The sequence below is a fragment of the Tiliqua scincoides genome, chromosome 10 (genome assembly GCF_035046505.1).
Source record: "Tiliqua scincoides isolate rTilSci1 chromosome 10, rTilSci1.hap2, whole genome shotgun sequence".
NCBI classification, from domain to species: domain Eukaryota; kingdom Metazoa; phylum Chordata; class Lepidosauria; order Squamata; family Scincidae; genus Tiliqua; species Tiliqua scincoides.
Genome location: NC_089830.1, coordinates 955,111 through 968,330, shown reverse-complemented (window position 1 = coordinate 968,330; position 13,220 = coordinate 955,111). Strand labels below are relative to the sequence as shown.

Genomic DNA, 13,220 nt, shown 5'->3' with positions numbered 1-13,220 from the left:
ACCAGTCAAAGATACTCCCTCCAACACATGCTGTGCCTTCCCTTCAAAGGCCATGCCTCTGCACCGTGTGGAGAAGGTTGAGGGTTCAAGCCCCGGCAGCATTTCCCTGCAGGGCTAGATCTCTGGAGCAACAGGAGGGACTGATCTGGCTCAGGAAAAAGCAGCTTCCTGTATGCTTTTTCTGAAGCCAACACAGCACAATTTTGTGCATTTGGAGAATGGAGTCTTGCAAGGACATTAAAACACATATACACACACACAAGGAAGCAGAACCTCACAGAACGTGAGTTTTCATAATCTAGGAATTCTCACTTGCAGGTTGGGCAACACAACTTGCCATCTTTCACACCAACCCTGCGCCTTTCACAGGAAGGGGGAAGCTGACAACACAGAAATGGAGCAAGGGAAAAAATTTTGTGTTGTGAAAACTGGGGGGGGGGTCGGAGAATCTCCTGCCAAATCTCTGCATGTCACTGTTGTGAAGGAGAGCAAGGAACAAAAGGTGGCAAATCAATCGACATGGAGGGGGATTCCCCCCGCCACCCTGCCCCCCCCAAGGATGGACATTGAAGAGTCAATCATGGTGATGGGAGGGTAATGCAATTAACAGATAATTTTACTCAGGCAAGAAAGACAAAACATGACCTTGGGGGTTGGATCAAGCACAACAACAGCCATTGTTATGCTGCTTTATAGGGTGGCCTTGATCCTGCCCAGGCGACAGCAGGGGAGCTGCCAAGCTCCAACAGAAGGAGGTATGGATACCAAAAGAGAAAGCAACTGACATCTCCCCTTGCCATGGGACTTTCTGCCCCCTTAATTCTCACTTGCAAAAACAAACAAAAAAAAGGCAAAAAAAAAAAGGGGGGGGAGGAGGAGGTTTTGAGGGATCAGACAATCCTTGGGCCTGTAATTAGATCAGTGGACTTCAGTTGATTAATTTACTGATTAGTTCTTATTGGGGAATGGTGATCAATTGAATCATGATGAGGTCATGTTCTCCACCTTCATCCAGCCAGGCAGAAGCTCACCTAAACTTTCAGGAGGGTCTGCCCTTTTCCGACATTCCAGGGGGGGAAAAAAAGAACTAGCTACAAAGGATTTTAAAATTCAAAGGATTTTATGTGCTTCTAGGAGTTCTCAGGCAGGAGAGGGGAAATTCTCATAAAACCTTCAGAGCCTCCAAGAGGAAGATGTATTTTTAGATGCTAAGAGCATGAACTTAAGGACAACAGAGAATTGCCAGGCTCGAACAGACCAGGGCAGGAACCATCCATGAGGCCAATTGAGGCACTCGCCTCAGGCAGCAGTTAGGCAGGGGCCACCCACCTCTTTCTGTCAGCTCGCCCCCTCTGCTCCCTCCTTCCCATTTCCCAGATTGGAAGAGGAGGATGGAGCAAAAGTTCCAGAGGGAGGAAGGAGCCAGCTTCCCCTGGCACCTTGAATTCAGGGGCAGAGTTCCTCTGAACATGGAGGCTCTGTTTAGTGCTAATCTGCCTTTGCAAAATGTGTATAATTCATTGCGTGATTGTTATTTCTTTCCAAATCACCCAAGCCAGTGGCCACCACCGTGCAATTCATTCCTTCAGCTAGAGATGTGTTGTGCATAAACAGCTGCACCCTGTAAAGCACTTGTGGGCCTTACCTGCTTTCTGGTGCCTTCATTTCCCCTTTTTTACCCCACCTTTCACCAGAGGTCCCAAGGTAGCGAAAAACAAAATACGTATAAAAAACAAATTAATAAAACAGAGGCAGCAAAACAATCAGAATACCAGCAGCAGACAGAATCCACCACCACCCCAGACATTTTCACAGCCTCCCCGGCCTGGCAAAAGAGAAGCAGCATTCCCAGCTGGTACCAAGAACTCCTGTGGTAGGGAGGTCCACCTGCAGAGAAGGCTCTGTGCTGAGTGCACTTAACTGAAGCCTCAGTCAAGGGTGGCACTTAGAGCACAGCCTGCTCCAAAGACCTCCAGCTGACACAAGAGATGGCCGAGGTGGGAGCAAGAGAGACTCGGCCTCCTTGTTGGTTTTCTGAGCCCTGGCTGATGAAATGCACCTTGAGAATCCAAAACAACTCAGTAAGGGCCTGACTTCCATGCCTATTGCAATAGCCCGCTTTTCAGTGCAGAAGACCATGTTTTGCCTAAAATTGAGGGGCTGCTCTTCCTCTTCCCACAACCTGGACTGGAAAAGGAAGTGTGGAGGAAAGAAGAGTGAGGGGCTAGAGCATCTCCTCCACGCTGCCCCTTCACTCCCCTCTTCCCTTTTGAGCAGGAGTGGTGCAGACCAGTACACGTCCCTGCCAATGGAGATGGCCACCCCAATCCTGGAACCAACGGCTGCATGGTGCTCCTTATGTGTCAGGAGTGTGGTGCCCTCCAAGTCTAAGTCCTGGCCTAGCCCTGCTCCTGAGGTGCAGGAGGGAGAAAGCCCCCTCCCCACCAGCCCTGGTATCTTTTGTACAAGGAGAGAGAGGTGCTAGGAGGGGCCCAGGATGCCTGACAGTGGCTTCCTGCCCACTTCCAAAAGCCACAGAAAATCATCAGTCCAGACTCATGGATGGCACGCATGGGTTTCCTGCAACCCTGATCTCGGAGCTGGGGCTGGTCTTAGCGAAGTCAATGCCTGTAAGTGTGAACATGAGTCTGGCTGCCATTTTGTGTCACCAGCTGTCACCTCGGCCCCCAAAGGGATGGAAAAAGCCATTCCACCCTGACGTGCTTCTTAGGCAGAAACCCCCATTTAACTCCACAAGACTGACTCCCCATTTGAATGCATACAGGGCCTATTTCAATCAAATGAATGGGTGGAAGCCACACAGCTTGCATTCAGAAACCTAGCTAGGAGGGGAGCGAGAGGCACTCTAGGTATGCCCAGGGACAGCACTCTCAGTTGCTCCTCCATATTTATTTACAGCAGGGGTCTCCAAACTTTCCGGTCAGAGGGCCGCATCAAATGTCTGGCACTGTTTTGAGGGCAGAAAAAAATTAAATTTATATACGTAACTAAACTATGGAACTTAGATGTATAAATAAATGAATGAATGGGCCTTAGAACACCCTCCAGGTGCAGCCAGAGCATAGTTCCAGTCATGTACAGCAAAGCGGGCCAGGGGCTTTCAGGGGACAAGAGCCTGGCCGCAGGCCAGACAGAGGCTCGCCACGGGCCGCATCTGGCCCCTGGGCCGGGGTTTGAAGGCCCCTGATTTATAGTTGGGGGGGAGCAAGAGGCACTCTAGGTATGCCCAGAGACACTGCTCTCAGTCGCTCCTCCTTAATTATTTACAGCATAGCTGGGGGGGAGCAAGAGGCACTCTAAATATGCCCAGAGACACCGCTTTCAGTTGCGCCTCCAAAATCATGTACTGCATAGCTGAGGGAGCTGTGATGCACTCTAGGCATGCCCAGAGACACTACTCTCAGTTACTCCTCCACCATCATTTACTGCATAGCTGGGGGGGGCAAGAAGCACTCTAGGTATGCCCAGAGACACTGCTCTCAGATGCTCCTCCACCATCACTTACAGCAGGGGTGTCCAAGCCCTGGGGCCACTTGCAGCCCTCGAGGCCTCTCAATGCGGCCCTCAGGGAGCCCCCAGTCTCCAATGAGCCTCTGGCCCTCCGGAGATTTGTTGGAGCCCACACTGGTCCGACACAACAGCTCCCAGCTACTCCTGGCTTTGTGTAAGGTATTTTATAGGCCTTGAGCTATTGCAAGGCCTGCATTCATTCATATAAGTTCATCTTTAATGTATTCATTTATGTAAACTCCTGTAAATTTATTCAAATTTTAAATGTCAATTAATTCTTTCTTCCTCCGGCCCCTGACAAAGTGTCAGAGAGATGATGTGGCCCTCCTGCCAAAACCTCTGGACACCCCTGACTTACAGCATAGCTGTGGGGGGGACAAGGGAACTCTAGGTATGCCCAGAGACACTGCTCTCAGATGCCCCTCCACCATCACTTACAGCATAGCTGGGGGGCAGGAGGCACTCTGGGTATGCCCAGAGACACTGCTCCCCGCCGCTCCTCCACCCCAGGAGCGTGGGGGCGCCCCCCGCGCGGCTCGGCCTGCCATTGGGCGGGGGTTTTAAAGGCCCGCCCCGCCCCTCCCCGCCCTTATTAGCCCGCGCCCGGGCGCCTCGCGGGCAGTCGGTCCAGCGCAGCTGCTTCGCGTCGGAGTCTGGGCGCGCCGCGCGGGCTGCACCTCCTGCCGCCGCCGCTGCCGGACCGCGCCGTCGAAGGCGCTCGCCCAGCCTGCACAGCCGCTCCCCGTCCAGCCCGCCCGCCCGCTCCCGGCATGGGCAGCCACAGCTCCAAGGCGGCCAAGGGGGACGTGCTGGCCGCGGACGCCGCCGCCGCCCCCGCGGGCTCGCCCTCCAAGTCCAACGGCCAGGTGGGTCTCCTCCTCCGGCCGGGCCGTGGCCTCTCCTGCCGGTCGCTGGCCGTCCAAAGGGTCCTGCGCTGCCAGGGTGCCGCCGGCGGGGCGAGGCGGGGCGGGGCTCGGCAAGGGCCCCCTGGGCAGGGTCTCCCGAGGGCTGCCCCGGAGGGCTCCGCCCCCTGCAGGGATGGCCTCGCAGGGCTGCCCGGAGGCTCCGACGCCGCCTGCGGGGCGCGGGGCGGGCGCGTGGTCCGCCTTTGTCTGGCGCGCCGCTCCCTCGGGCGGGAGGAGGGGGCGCGGGGAGACAAAGGCGGGGGGGGCTGCGTCGCCTTGCGCTCCTCGCTGCGGGGCCGCTTCGTGGGGAGGGGGCGCCCGCAGCAGGCTCCGGCGCCGGGGGCCCGCCGCTCCCTGCAGGGTCGCCGCCGGGCGCGGGCGCGCGCAGGCTGCGGCGCCTTTGTGCGGGCTGCGCGCTCCTCGGGCGGGAGACAAAGGGGCAGCTGCGGCTCTCCCTGCGCCGGGCGCTGCTCTCGCTCTGCAGCGCTGCACGCAGCCGCTGCGCCGGGTGGCTGTCGGAGCAGGGGCGCCACCTGCCGGCCGCGTCCTCCGGGGCTTTCCTGCCCCGCGGGGAACGGGGCCGCCGGAGCGTTTGCAGGGGGCCCCCCCCAGCCCGCCTCGGATCGCGTGTGCCGCTGGAGGCATCGGTGGCGTAGCCAGAGGGGGTCAAAGCTCCGAGCTTTGGAGGGAGCCTCCTACAGACGGCTCCTCCCCTTTGGAGCCGTTCCAGGTGGCGCCCAGGCTGACCCTGAGAGGGAGGGGCCGTTTGCACGCTTGGCACCCCTCTGGCTGCATCGCAGCCTGGAATGGCTTCCCTGTCATTGGAGTGGGGGGTATCCTTTCGTGCACTGGAAAATGGAGAGGAGGTTTGCTGTGTGGCTGAAGCTCAACCAGCCTCCACTGTATCTCTTTTTTTGCTCCTAGAAAAGGGGGGAAGGAAATAGCAGATCCCACTACGGGGTCTTTGGCTGCAGAACTGGGTGGTGGGCTGAGAATGACGCAGTGTGTGTCTCTGGATAGCACTACCCGAACCACAGGCTTAACTGTGCATCCCCACGTCTTTCTCCAGGAGAACGGCCATGTCAAGATCAATGGAGACCTCTCCCCCAAAGCAGATGGCGAGGCTGCCCCCCTCAACGGCAACGGGTCTGCTGAGCCAGTCAAGGAGGAACCCAAAGTGGAAGCGGGCAGTGGAGATGCCATTGAGCCGGCCCCCGAAGGAGGCGAGAACAAGCCCGAGGGGGCGGCTGCAGCAGCAGCTTCCAAGGAGACCCCCAAGAAGAAGAAGAGGTTCTCGTTCAAGAAGTCCTTCAAGCTGAGTGGAATCTCCTTCCGGAAGGCCAAGAAAGAGTCAGCGGATGCATCGGCTGCAGCTTCTCCCAGTGAGGAGCAGGGAAACGAGGAAGCCAAGGGAGAGGAGGGCTCTGCCTGTGCTCCAGGAGAGACGGAGACAGAGCAGTTGAGCGCGACCAAAGAAGAAGCCGCCGAGGAGAAGGCAGCTGCTGCTCTGGCCGAAACATCTGTCAAGGAGGCAGAGGTTGAGCGGGAAGAGACCAGCACAGAACCAGGGCAGGAGGAGGAGGAGAAGCAGCAGCAGCAGCAGCCCAGGGAGACAACTCAGGAGGACACAAAGCTGGAGGAGACCTCCAAGCCCGCAGAGGCAGGCCCCAGCCCTGCCCCTGCAGCTCCCGAGCAGAACGAGGAGTAGAGTGTCCGCCTAACTTAACAAGACTTTGTTTGTGCCATCCTTCTCATCCCAGTAACCCATGGAACTGCTGCCTTGTTCGTACACACACCCCACATACAGACACCACAGACACGAGTCTCTCTCCCTCCCTCTCCAAGTTCAGCCTTGAACCAGCAAGCGCTCACCCCAATGCGTTCCCTTCTCTCACTTCTCATTCAGCACTCCGGAGCAAAAACGATCTGTGAACTTGGATGCCTGGCATTCAACACGGCATCCTCCTGTCCTCCCTTTTTGAAAAAAACAAAACTGTGCGGAGGAAAACTGTTCCTGGAGTAACTGGAACCTGTTGCAGAATCCAGACGTAGCATCCAAGTTCTGGTCTCTTGGATCCTCTTTCTACTAATCCTCAAAGCAGCTATTTTCAGAAAAGTCCAGTAAGCCAGCAACTGACCACTGTTGTTCTTCAAAATGGATCTTCTCCGATCTCTCTCGGGTTACATTCCTGGTTCTGACTTCATTTAAAAGTATTTTGTGCTTTTTTTATAGAAACCAACAGTTTAAAAAGCTAATCTGGTTAGTTTTTTATGATGTCTTGCTCTTGGCTTAAAACCATAAAAGCTTGTAAGTCCACTGTGTTTAATTTGATTTCAGAGGGGAGAACTTCTTTTGGGGTTTATTTGGGGGGTTGGGTGGAACACGTGGGGGGGGAGGGGAGGGAGGGAGAGTGCTGGCTGTATGATGTGACTTCAATTTTTTGTTTCCTTGTCTTTGTAAATAATTTTTTAATGACCCAACTTCGGATCTGCAGTTTTCTAACTCCTAAAACAAAAAGTTGTATGGGTCTTATTGTAACATTTGACAAGAATAAATGGTGACCCCTTTATGGATTAGGCTTGGACCCTTCTTATCTGGGAAAGCAAGTGTTCCTGAGCACAGTGCTGCCGCTTCCTCGTGGTCTGGGTGGATTTTTCTTGGCAAGAGTTTAGCTCCTGCTCTGAAAGCCTGCGCATGTAGGTGGCTTCTCTGGACCGGTGGTTCCCAAACTTGCCCTGGTCACGGTGCCCTATCATGGAGGCGCTGCACCACAGGAGGATGAGACACCAGCCAGCACCGGTGCATGAAATCTCAGCCTGACCAAGATGGCAGTGAGAGGTGGGAAGAAGAGGCTGCCAGGGACATCTCGTGCGACCTCACGAGTTCACTGCAGGGCAGTTTGGGAACCACTTCTCTAGCCAGCAGTTCCCAAACTGGGTCCATGGCCCAGCTTTTGGTAGGTTGTGAAACTTAAGGCAGATCAGGCCATGTGTATCAAGGGCTAAACAGTCTGCTACTTGGGGGAGCACAGCTGCCCAGTCACAGGTGCTTGAGCAGCTGGTAAAGTGAAACCTTCTTTAGGTGGGTCCTGATGCTAAAAAATTTGGGAAGCACTGCTCTAGACTCATCAGAGGTGATAGAAATGCACTCTGCATATGCTCAGAAGTGTTCCCCAAGTGTGTCTTAAGGCTAAGCTCTGCTAGTGTACCTAGTTTGCCAGGACTGGGTACAGAACTGCGATCCTGTGCAATCTTCCCTGGGAGTATTGCCCATTGAATGGGCCTCACTTGTGGGTAGAAATGTTACTGGTTGGAATGAGGGAGGAGCAGCACAAAATAGCACAAGGATCAGCAGTACGTTCTTATGGGTGCCTAAACTGAGGGTGGGCTGAGCTGTGAACACACTTGGTCTTGTGCAGGGCCTGGATGTATGGATGTATACATCTGTGAGTACGGGGCACAGTCTGGGTAACTGCTGCTCCGAAGCCAGTCATAAACTAAAGCCACTCCAGCATGTGTACTGTGCGGTTGGGAGGGAAGAGAAGACAGACCTCAGCATGTTGCGGAGTGGCTGCCCTTCTTAACTTGCCCTGTTGATCCTGCTAAGTAGAGTGTAAATAGCTTTTTTTTCAGTGCAAGTTGAATGTGCTTGGTGTTGTAATGCTGCCACCTCCTCCCCTGGAAACGGTTGGGTTATCTAGTCCAAATATTGAGCGAGCAGCTTCTGGGTGCCACACCCTGGCTGATCGCTCCCATCAAGACCAAAGGTTGCTTGTGAGATTTTCTGTATGCCTGAGCCTAGCAGCCATTGGGCCAACTGAGGTATTGATCCTCTTTGCCTGGAGCTCTCCTTTTGAAAGAGGAAAAGCGTCTCCATCCTGCCTGAGCTACCAGCTTGGCCGGTGAGCATCGCCCATGTTGTGCAGCCAGTGTGTGTGTGTGAGAGGCAGCCATTTTGCATCCTCGGAAGATGATGGGGTAGAGAGGACTCTGGTGATCGCTGTGACTGCAGTTCTAAAGAAACCGCCTTCTTCCATTAGGGCCAGGGAACCATTTAAACAAGAACTGGGATCTTCTTCAAATCCCTATAATGCAGAAGGAATGACACTGGCAGTAATGCTGGCTTTGAGCCTTGTGGGGATGTGGAGCAGGTCTGCCTGTGCCCCTCCACCAGCCGCTGCAGCCTGGGGGAGGGAGAGGAGGCTTTCTGGCACAGTCTAGACTCGGCACGTACCCATTGACTTCTGTGTTTTGAACATGGGCATCTTCTGAACTGGGGAGGGAGCCAGAGCCCCCGCTTCCTACCACATGGGGAAGGCACCTAGTGAAGATGCGAGCTCAGAGTTCAGAGTTGTGACTGAAGGTGGACCTGCCACGTTTCCACTGGCTTGCTCCAGAGATTGATGGCTTCTGTTTTTTGTGGAATGTGCACCATGTACCCCATCTGTGGGGTTCACTGCAGGTAAGTGCATTGGATTGCACCTGTAGGAATGGAGGTGAAGAGAATGACCTATCCTCACAGGTCAGCAGACCTGGATTATGTTAACCTCCCTATTCCCCCTCCCCCTCCACTTGCTCTGTGAGTTAGAGGTGAAGCTGCCTCCCCCAAGATGCCTCATACCTTGGCAGAGGTGACGCACTTCCTTTTTGTTTTGCTCACATTAACCTCTTGGGTGGAGGCTGGTTCTGTATGACTTGAACTGTAGAACAGCTGCTTTGTAGGAAGGAGATCCCAGGTTCCGATCTGGCAGCAGCTTGACCAACCGTTGTAGCCTGGGGAGGAGGGCAGAAGAGGCTTTCCAGTCATGGTTGTGTGCCGTGAGCTAGGCACAGCATGCCAGGGCAGCTTTCCTGAACCCCTGACTGGAGCACTGCTCTGATCACCCGCCACTAGTGACTGGCAAAGGTTCACTTTGATCGTGCAGGGGCATTGCAGTTGCAGGGATTTCTGGGCAAAATAGCAGAAAGTGGAGTTTGTCCAGTCTGGTTTCTGAACCTAAGCTGGTGGGTGACCAGCAACAGCAGAACTTGTTAATTCCTGGCCACTTGGCAGGTCTTGATGCCATTAAGAGCTGCTGGTTGATTAAGACTACCTTTTGGGGCAAGGCTAGAAGGCACAGTCAGACTATTCCAAGGGATGGTTTCTTCTGGAGTGGTGCTGGGGCCTTGGTACTCAGTGCAAAGGGTGCCACAATCTTGTACTTTTCTCCACCTCCCAGGGCCTCTAAAAGCTACATGAAACTGCTGTGATGTTTGTGCCAAAAGGGCATTGCTCTGCTGAGGGCATCTAGCTCCACCTCTGTCCTCCACCTTCCGTGCCTGGAGGGCAGAAGAAACAAATAGATAACTAAAGATACAAATTTTGTCCAAGGTGAGACTGAACCAGCTGGAATCTGTTCCAGGTGAGGTGAGGCTGATGGCGGCAGGGGGTGCCACAGCTGTGGTCTGAAGCGTGTTCTGGGTAATGACACACCTTCTGGAGGATCAAGTCTCAAGAGGCCATCTTGCCTTGAGTCCCCAACTACAGTGGTAGCTGGCCAGGACTCCAGCTGTCTGTGGCCGCTTCCCTGTGGCTTCCATGCAGTAGTGCCAGCTGGTGGAGTAACCTTTTAAAGACCTCTTGGAAGCTTAGTACAAAATACAACCCTCTCCTACGTACACTGTCCAACCCTTAATTTCAGGAACTTGTGGTTTTAGAGTGGCATTTAGTGCTGCTTCATGGTTGTCTTGCTGGGTGTAAGACACATGGCTTACTTGTGTTGACTGAAGAAACAATGCAGTACACACAGTGGGGGGCAGAACCCCCTGTGGGTGCAGAATGGCCTGTGAATTGATGCTCTGCCTTTAGCAGACCCTTGTTACCAAACGTAAGAGGTTGTGCAGCAAGGAACCATGACAGGGGCTGCAGTGCCAGGGAAGGAACGGCACCCATCAGCCAGGGCGTGTGTACTTTTTGACTCTGGAGGGGAAAGAAGGTAGGAACATGTACACCCCTGCCAGCTCTGTGTTCACACAGCCACAGCAGCACACTCCTCCTGTCAATCTCTGGCACTGTTTCCCTGAAGTGGGATGAGTTCACACACCCCTTTTGACAAGCATGAAAGTAACTTCCTTTAGGACTTTACTCTCTCTCTCTCTCTCTCTGCTGTTTTTAAGCTGTACTGAAAAGGAGTGTCACCACCAAAAGCACTGTCTACTAAAGCACAGCCTAGCCACTGCCTTAATTAACAGCAGAAGAGTCTAGGAAAGTTATTGGCTGGGGGTCATCTACCTTTGAACATCGCACACTGCCACTAAACTGTAAAGACAACTACCCATTGCAGGCTTGGTTGGGAGAGTCTGAAGGTCATTTCTGGCCCCTTACAAACAAGGCAGCTGGCCCATTTATATTCGTATAGCAAAGGGTGAGGTCTCCAAGGCTGATTTTTCTCTTCCCTGTTTCTTCAAACAGCAGCTGCTGTTGCCATCATCACAGTGTTGCCTCCATAGGGCCAGATGTCATTTCCAGGTTTTTGGGAGAGCAGAGGAGAAACCTATTGAGACGGGGGTTTCTGTGGGACTAAGGCTCAACAGGTGAGCTGCTGTAGGAAAGGTGCTCCACTGAGCTTCTTCCTGGAGCCGTTCACTCTAGATCAGAGGCCTTCCAACTCTAGCCTGCCAAGAAAACCAACTTGGGTGTGGTGGCCCGCTGCCTCCTGTCTTTGTGCGCAATCTGTGCAGAAACTGGACTCAGGCAACCGCAGGCAGGGCTGCTGTGGAGCACAAGGCATCTTCCTAGAGCTGTGACTCTTGGGGCCCAACCAGTGAGGCCTGTGAGCTCAGCCTCAGGGTTTTAAAATTTTTTACATAACTTGTTGCCCAAGCAGGCATCAGAGTCCACTTGCAACACATGGAGCACAACTCACTCACAATTAAAATAACAATCCCCCCCCCCCCAAAACAAAACTAGCACCTTGAATTGTGCCTGCAAATAAGCCCACCACCGGTGCAGCTCTTTGAAGCCCTTGCAAAATAGGTTTACATTGATCCACACTTGCAGGGCTGTTCTGTGCCAACTGATGTTTCCAGATAACCTTCAAAAGCCACCTGAGCTCTAAGCTACGAACCTTGCCTGGCCAGGAATGACTGTGGCCAGGTCTGTAGCTCTCCTCTCTCTTCCCCCCCCCCCCCGCCCTGTCTCCAGGGGCTAGGCTTCCTTGCCACCTGCTCCACAACTGCAAGAAGAAAATTGGAGCAAAGGCCTTTTGTTTTTCACAGGGAAGGAATGGGGGGGGGGGGTTTGGTGGCATACACAGCAACTGAGGTTGCATTGCAGTGCAAGATGTAGCTTGGTACCTTTCTAGGTTGCTGGTAGCTCGCCAAAATATACAGGCACCCATGCTAGAGAAATGGAAAGATTTGGTGACCAGGTGCCAGAATTAGATGTCTCACTGCCACAAGCAACTGCCATGTCAGCCCACAGGTGTGAATAAAAGTCATCCATGACTCTCCTCTTGCTAGACTCCATCCTCATCTTTCCACCTGAGGGGTCCCTTGCTTCTCTGCCCCAGCATCTGCTACTCAGGGATATACAGTACTGTCTCTTTTCATGGAAGTTCCAGTTTTGCTATTATGACTAAGAGCAGCTATAATGAACCCATTATCTGTGTTTTAAAGCTAAACAATTAGGCCCAAACCCTAACCCCTGCTGGCATAGCAGCGCTAATGGGAAGTGTGCTGCATCCTGCAGTTAGGTCACACTCATTGGTAAGGGAATGTTTGTTCCCTTAGCTTGGAGCTGCAGTGCCCTTATGTCGGTACTGGAAAGTGGGTTGGGACTGCACCCGCAGCGGCTTACACTAGAGCCAGTCACACCAGCTATTAAATCAGTGGCAGAGATTGGTTGTGAAAACTGGAGGTCGTAGAGCAGAATGGTAAGGCTTTGCCACCACCCCACCCAGAAGTCTAATCCTGGTGTGCTGGATCTGACCCACAGGTCAGGGTTTGAAGGCTCCTGTATTCAAATTTTGCTCTCATTTATCTGAAGTGTCAGTGCTCAGGACTATGAGCACAACTGGAAGGAAGAAAAAGAAAAGCACCGACAGCCACCAACCTACCCAGACTTTTGTCTACTGTAAAGTCTCTGGAAAACTGGTGAATGAACTGAGCCTAAAATCTGGTGGTTTCTCCATCTAAGATCTCTCTTTTTCCAGTTGCACTCGACTTGTAAGTCCATTCAGCATCTCACTCAGGACCAGTCCACAACTCAAGGTTAGCCGGAGGCCTCCTGGCTTCTGAGGCAACAATCTAATGCAAGGGAGCAGCAACAGGATGCAGGGAGCTTGTTATCTTGTGTGCTCCCCAAGGCATCTGTTAGACCACTGTGAGATTTGGGAAGCTGGACTAGAGGGGCCCGTGGCCTGATCCAGCAGGGCTCTTCTGATGTTAACAGGCCAAATTCCAACCCCTTAGCTGGTGGTGCGCCAGGTGTCACTTCCACCACACCGCCCTGGCACTGAAAGGGAAGAGGAAAAGGGAAGGGACTGTTCTGGATCACCACTGCCCTCCACACGTGCTCTGCCATCTCACTTTTTCCTTTTCTAATGCAAGCAGTGGAAGGGGGCAGAGGTCTCCCAGCCACCCGCCACCTAAGGCAATCACCTCAGTTGGCCTCCTGGCTGGGCTGGGCTGGCCATGGCAGATCTAGGCTAACTTAACCCCAGCAGTCCCCTGGAAGGCCAAAGAGGCCCAGACCCTGCTCTGATAGCAGACAGGAATCGGTTTTGTAACACACGCAATAACCAC

At 53.6% G+C, this 13,220-nt stretch overlaps 1 protein-coding gene across 1 annotated transcript; it reads left to right on the top strand.

Annotated features, from left to right (window-relative positions):
* The first annotated feature begins 4,165 nt into the window (after positions 1-4,165).
* Positions 4,166-7,006, top strand: MARCKSL1 (MARCKS like 1). The gene is made up of 2 exons (XM_066638695.1): positions 4,166-4,397; positions 5,506-7,006. Exons 1-2 carry the CDS (start codon positions 4,302-4,304, stop codon positions 6,142-6,144), a joined length of 735 nt encoding a protein of 244 aa, XP_066494792.1. The 5' UTR covers positions 4,166-4,301; the 3' UTR covers positions 6,145-7,006.
* The last annotated feature ends 6,214 nt before the right edge of the window (positions 7,007-13,220 follow it).

Bases quoted from the DNA above. Each gene is read 5' to 3' on its own strand.
- MARCKSL1 (XM_066638695.1), top strand. From the start codon at position 4,302: ATGGGCAGCCACAGCTCCAAGGCGGCCAAGGGGGACGTGCTGGCCGCG. The intron at 4,398-5,505 runs GTGGGTCTCCTC...GTCTTTCTCCAG, and splicing joins CCTCCAAGTCCAACGGCCAG to GAGAACGGCCATGTCAAGAT.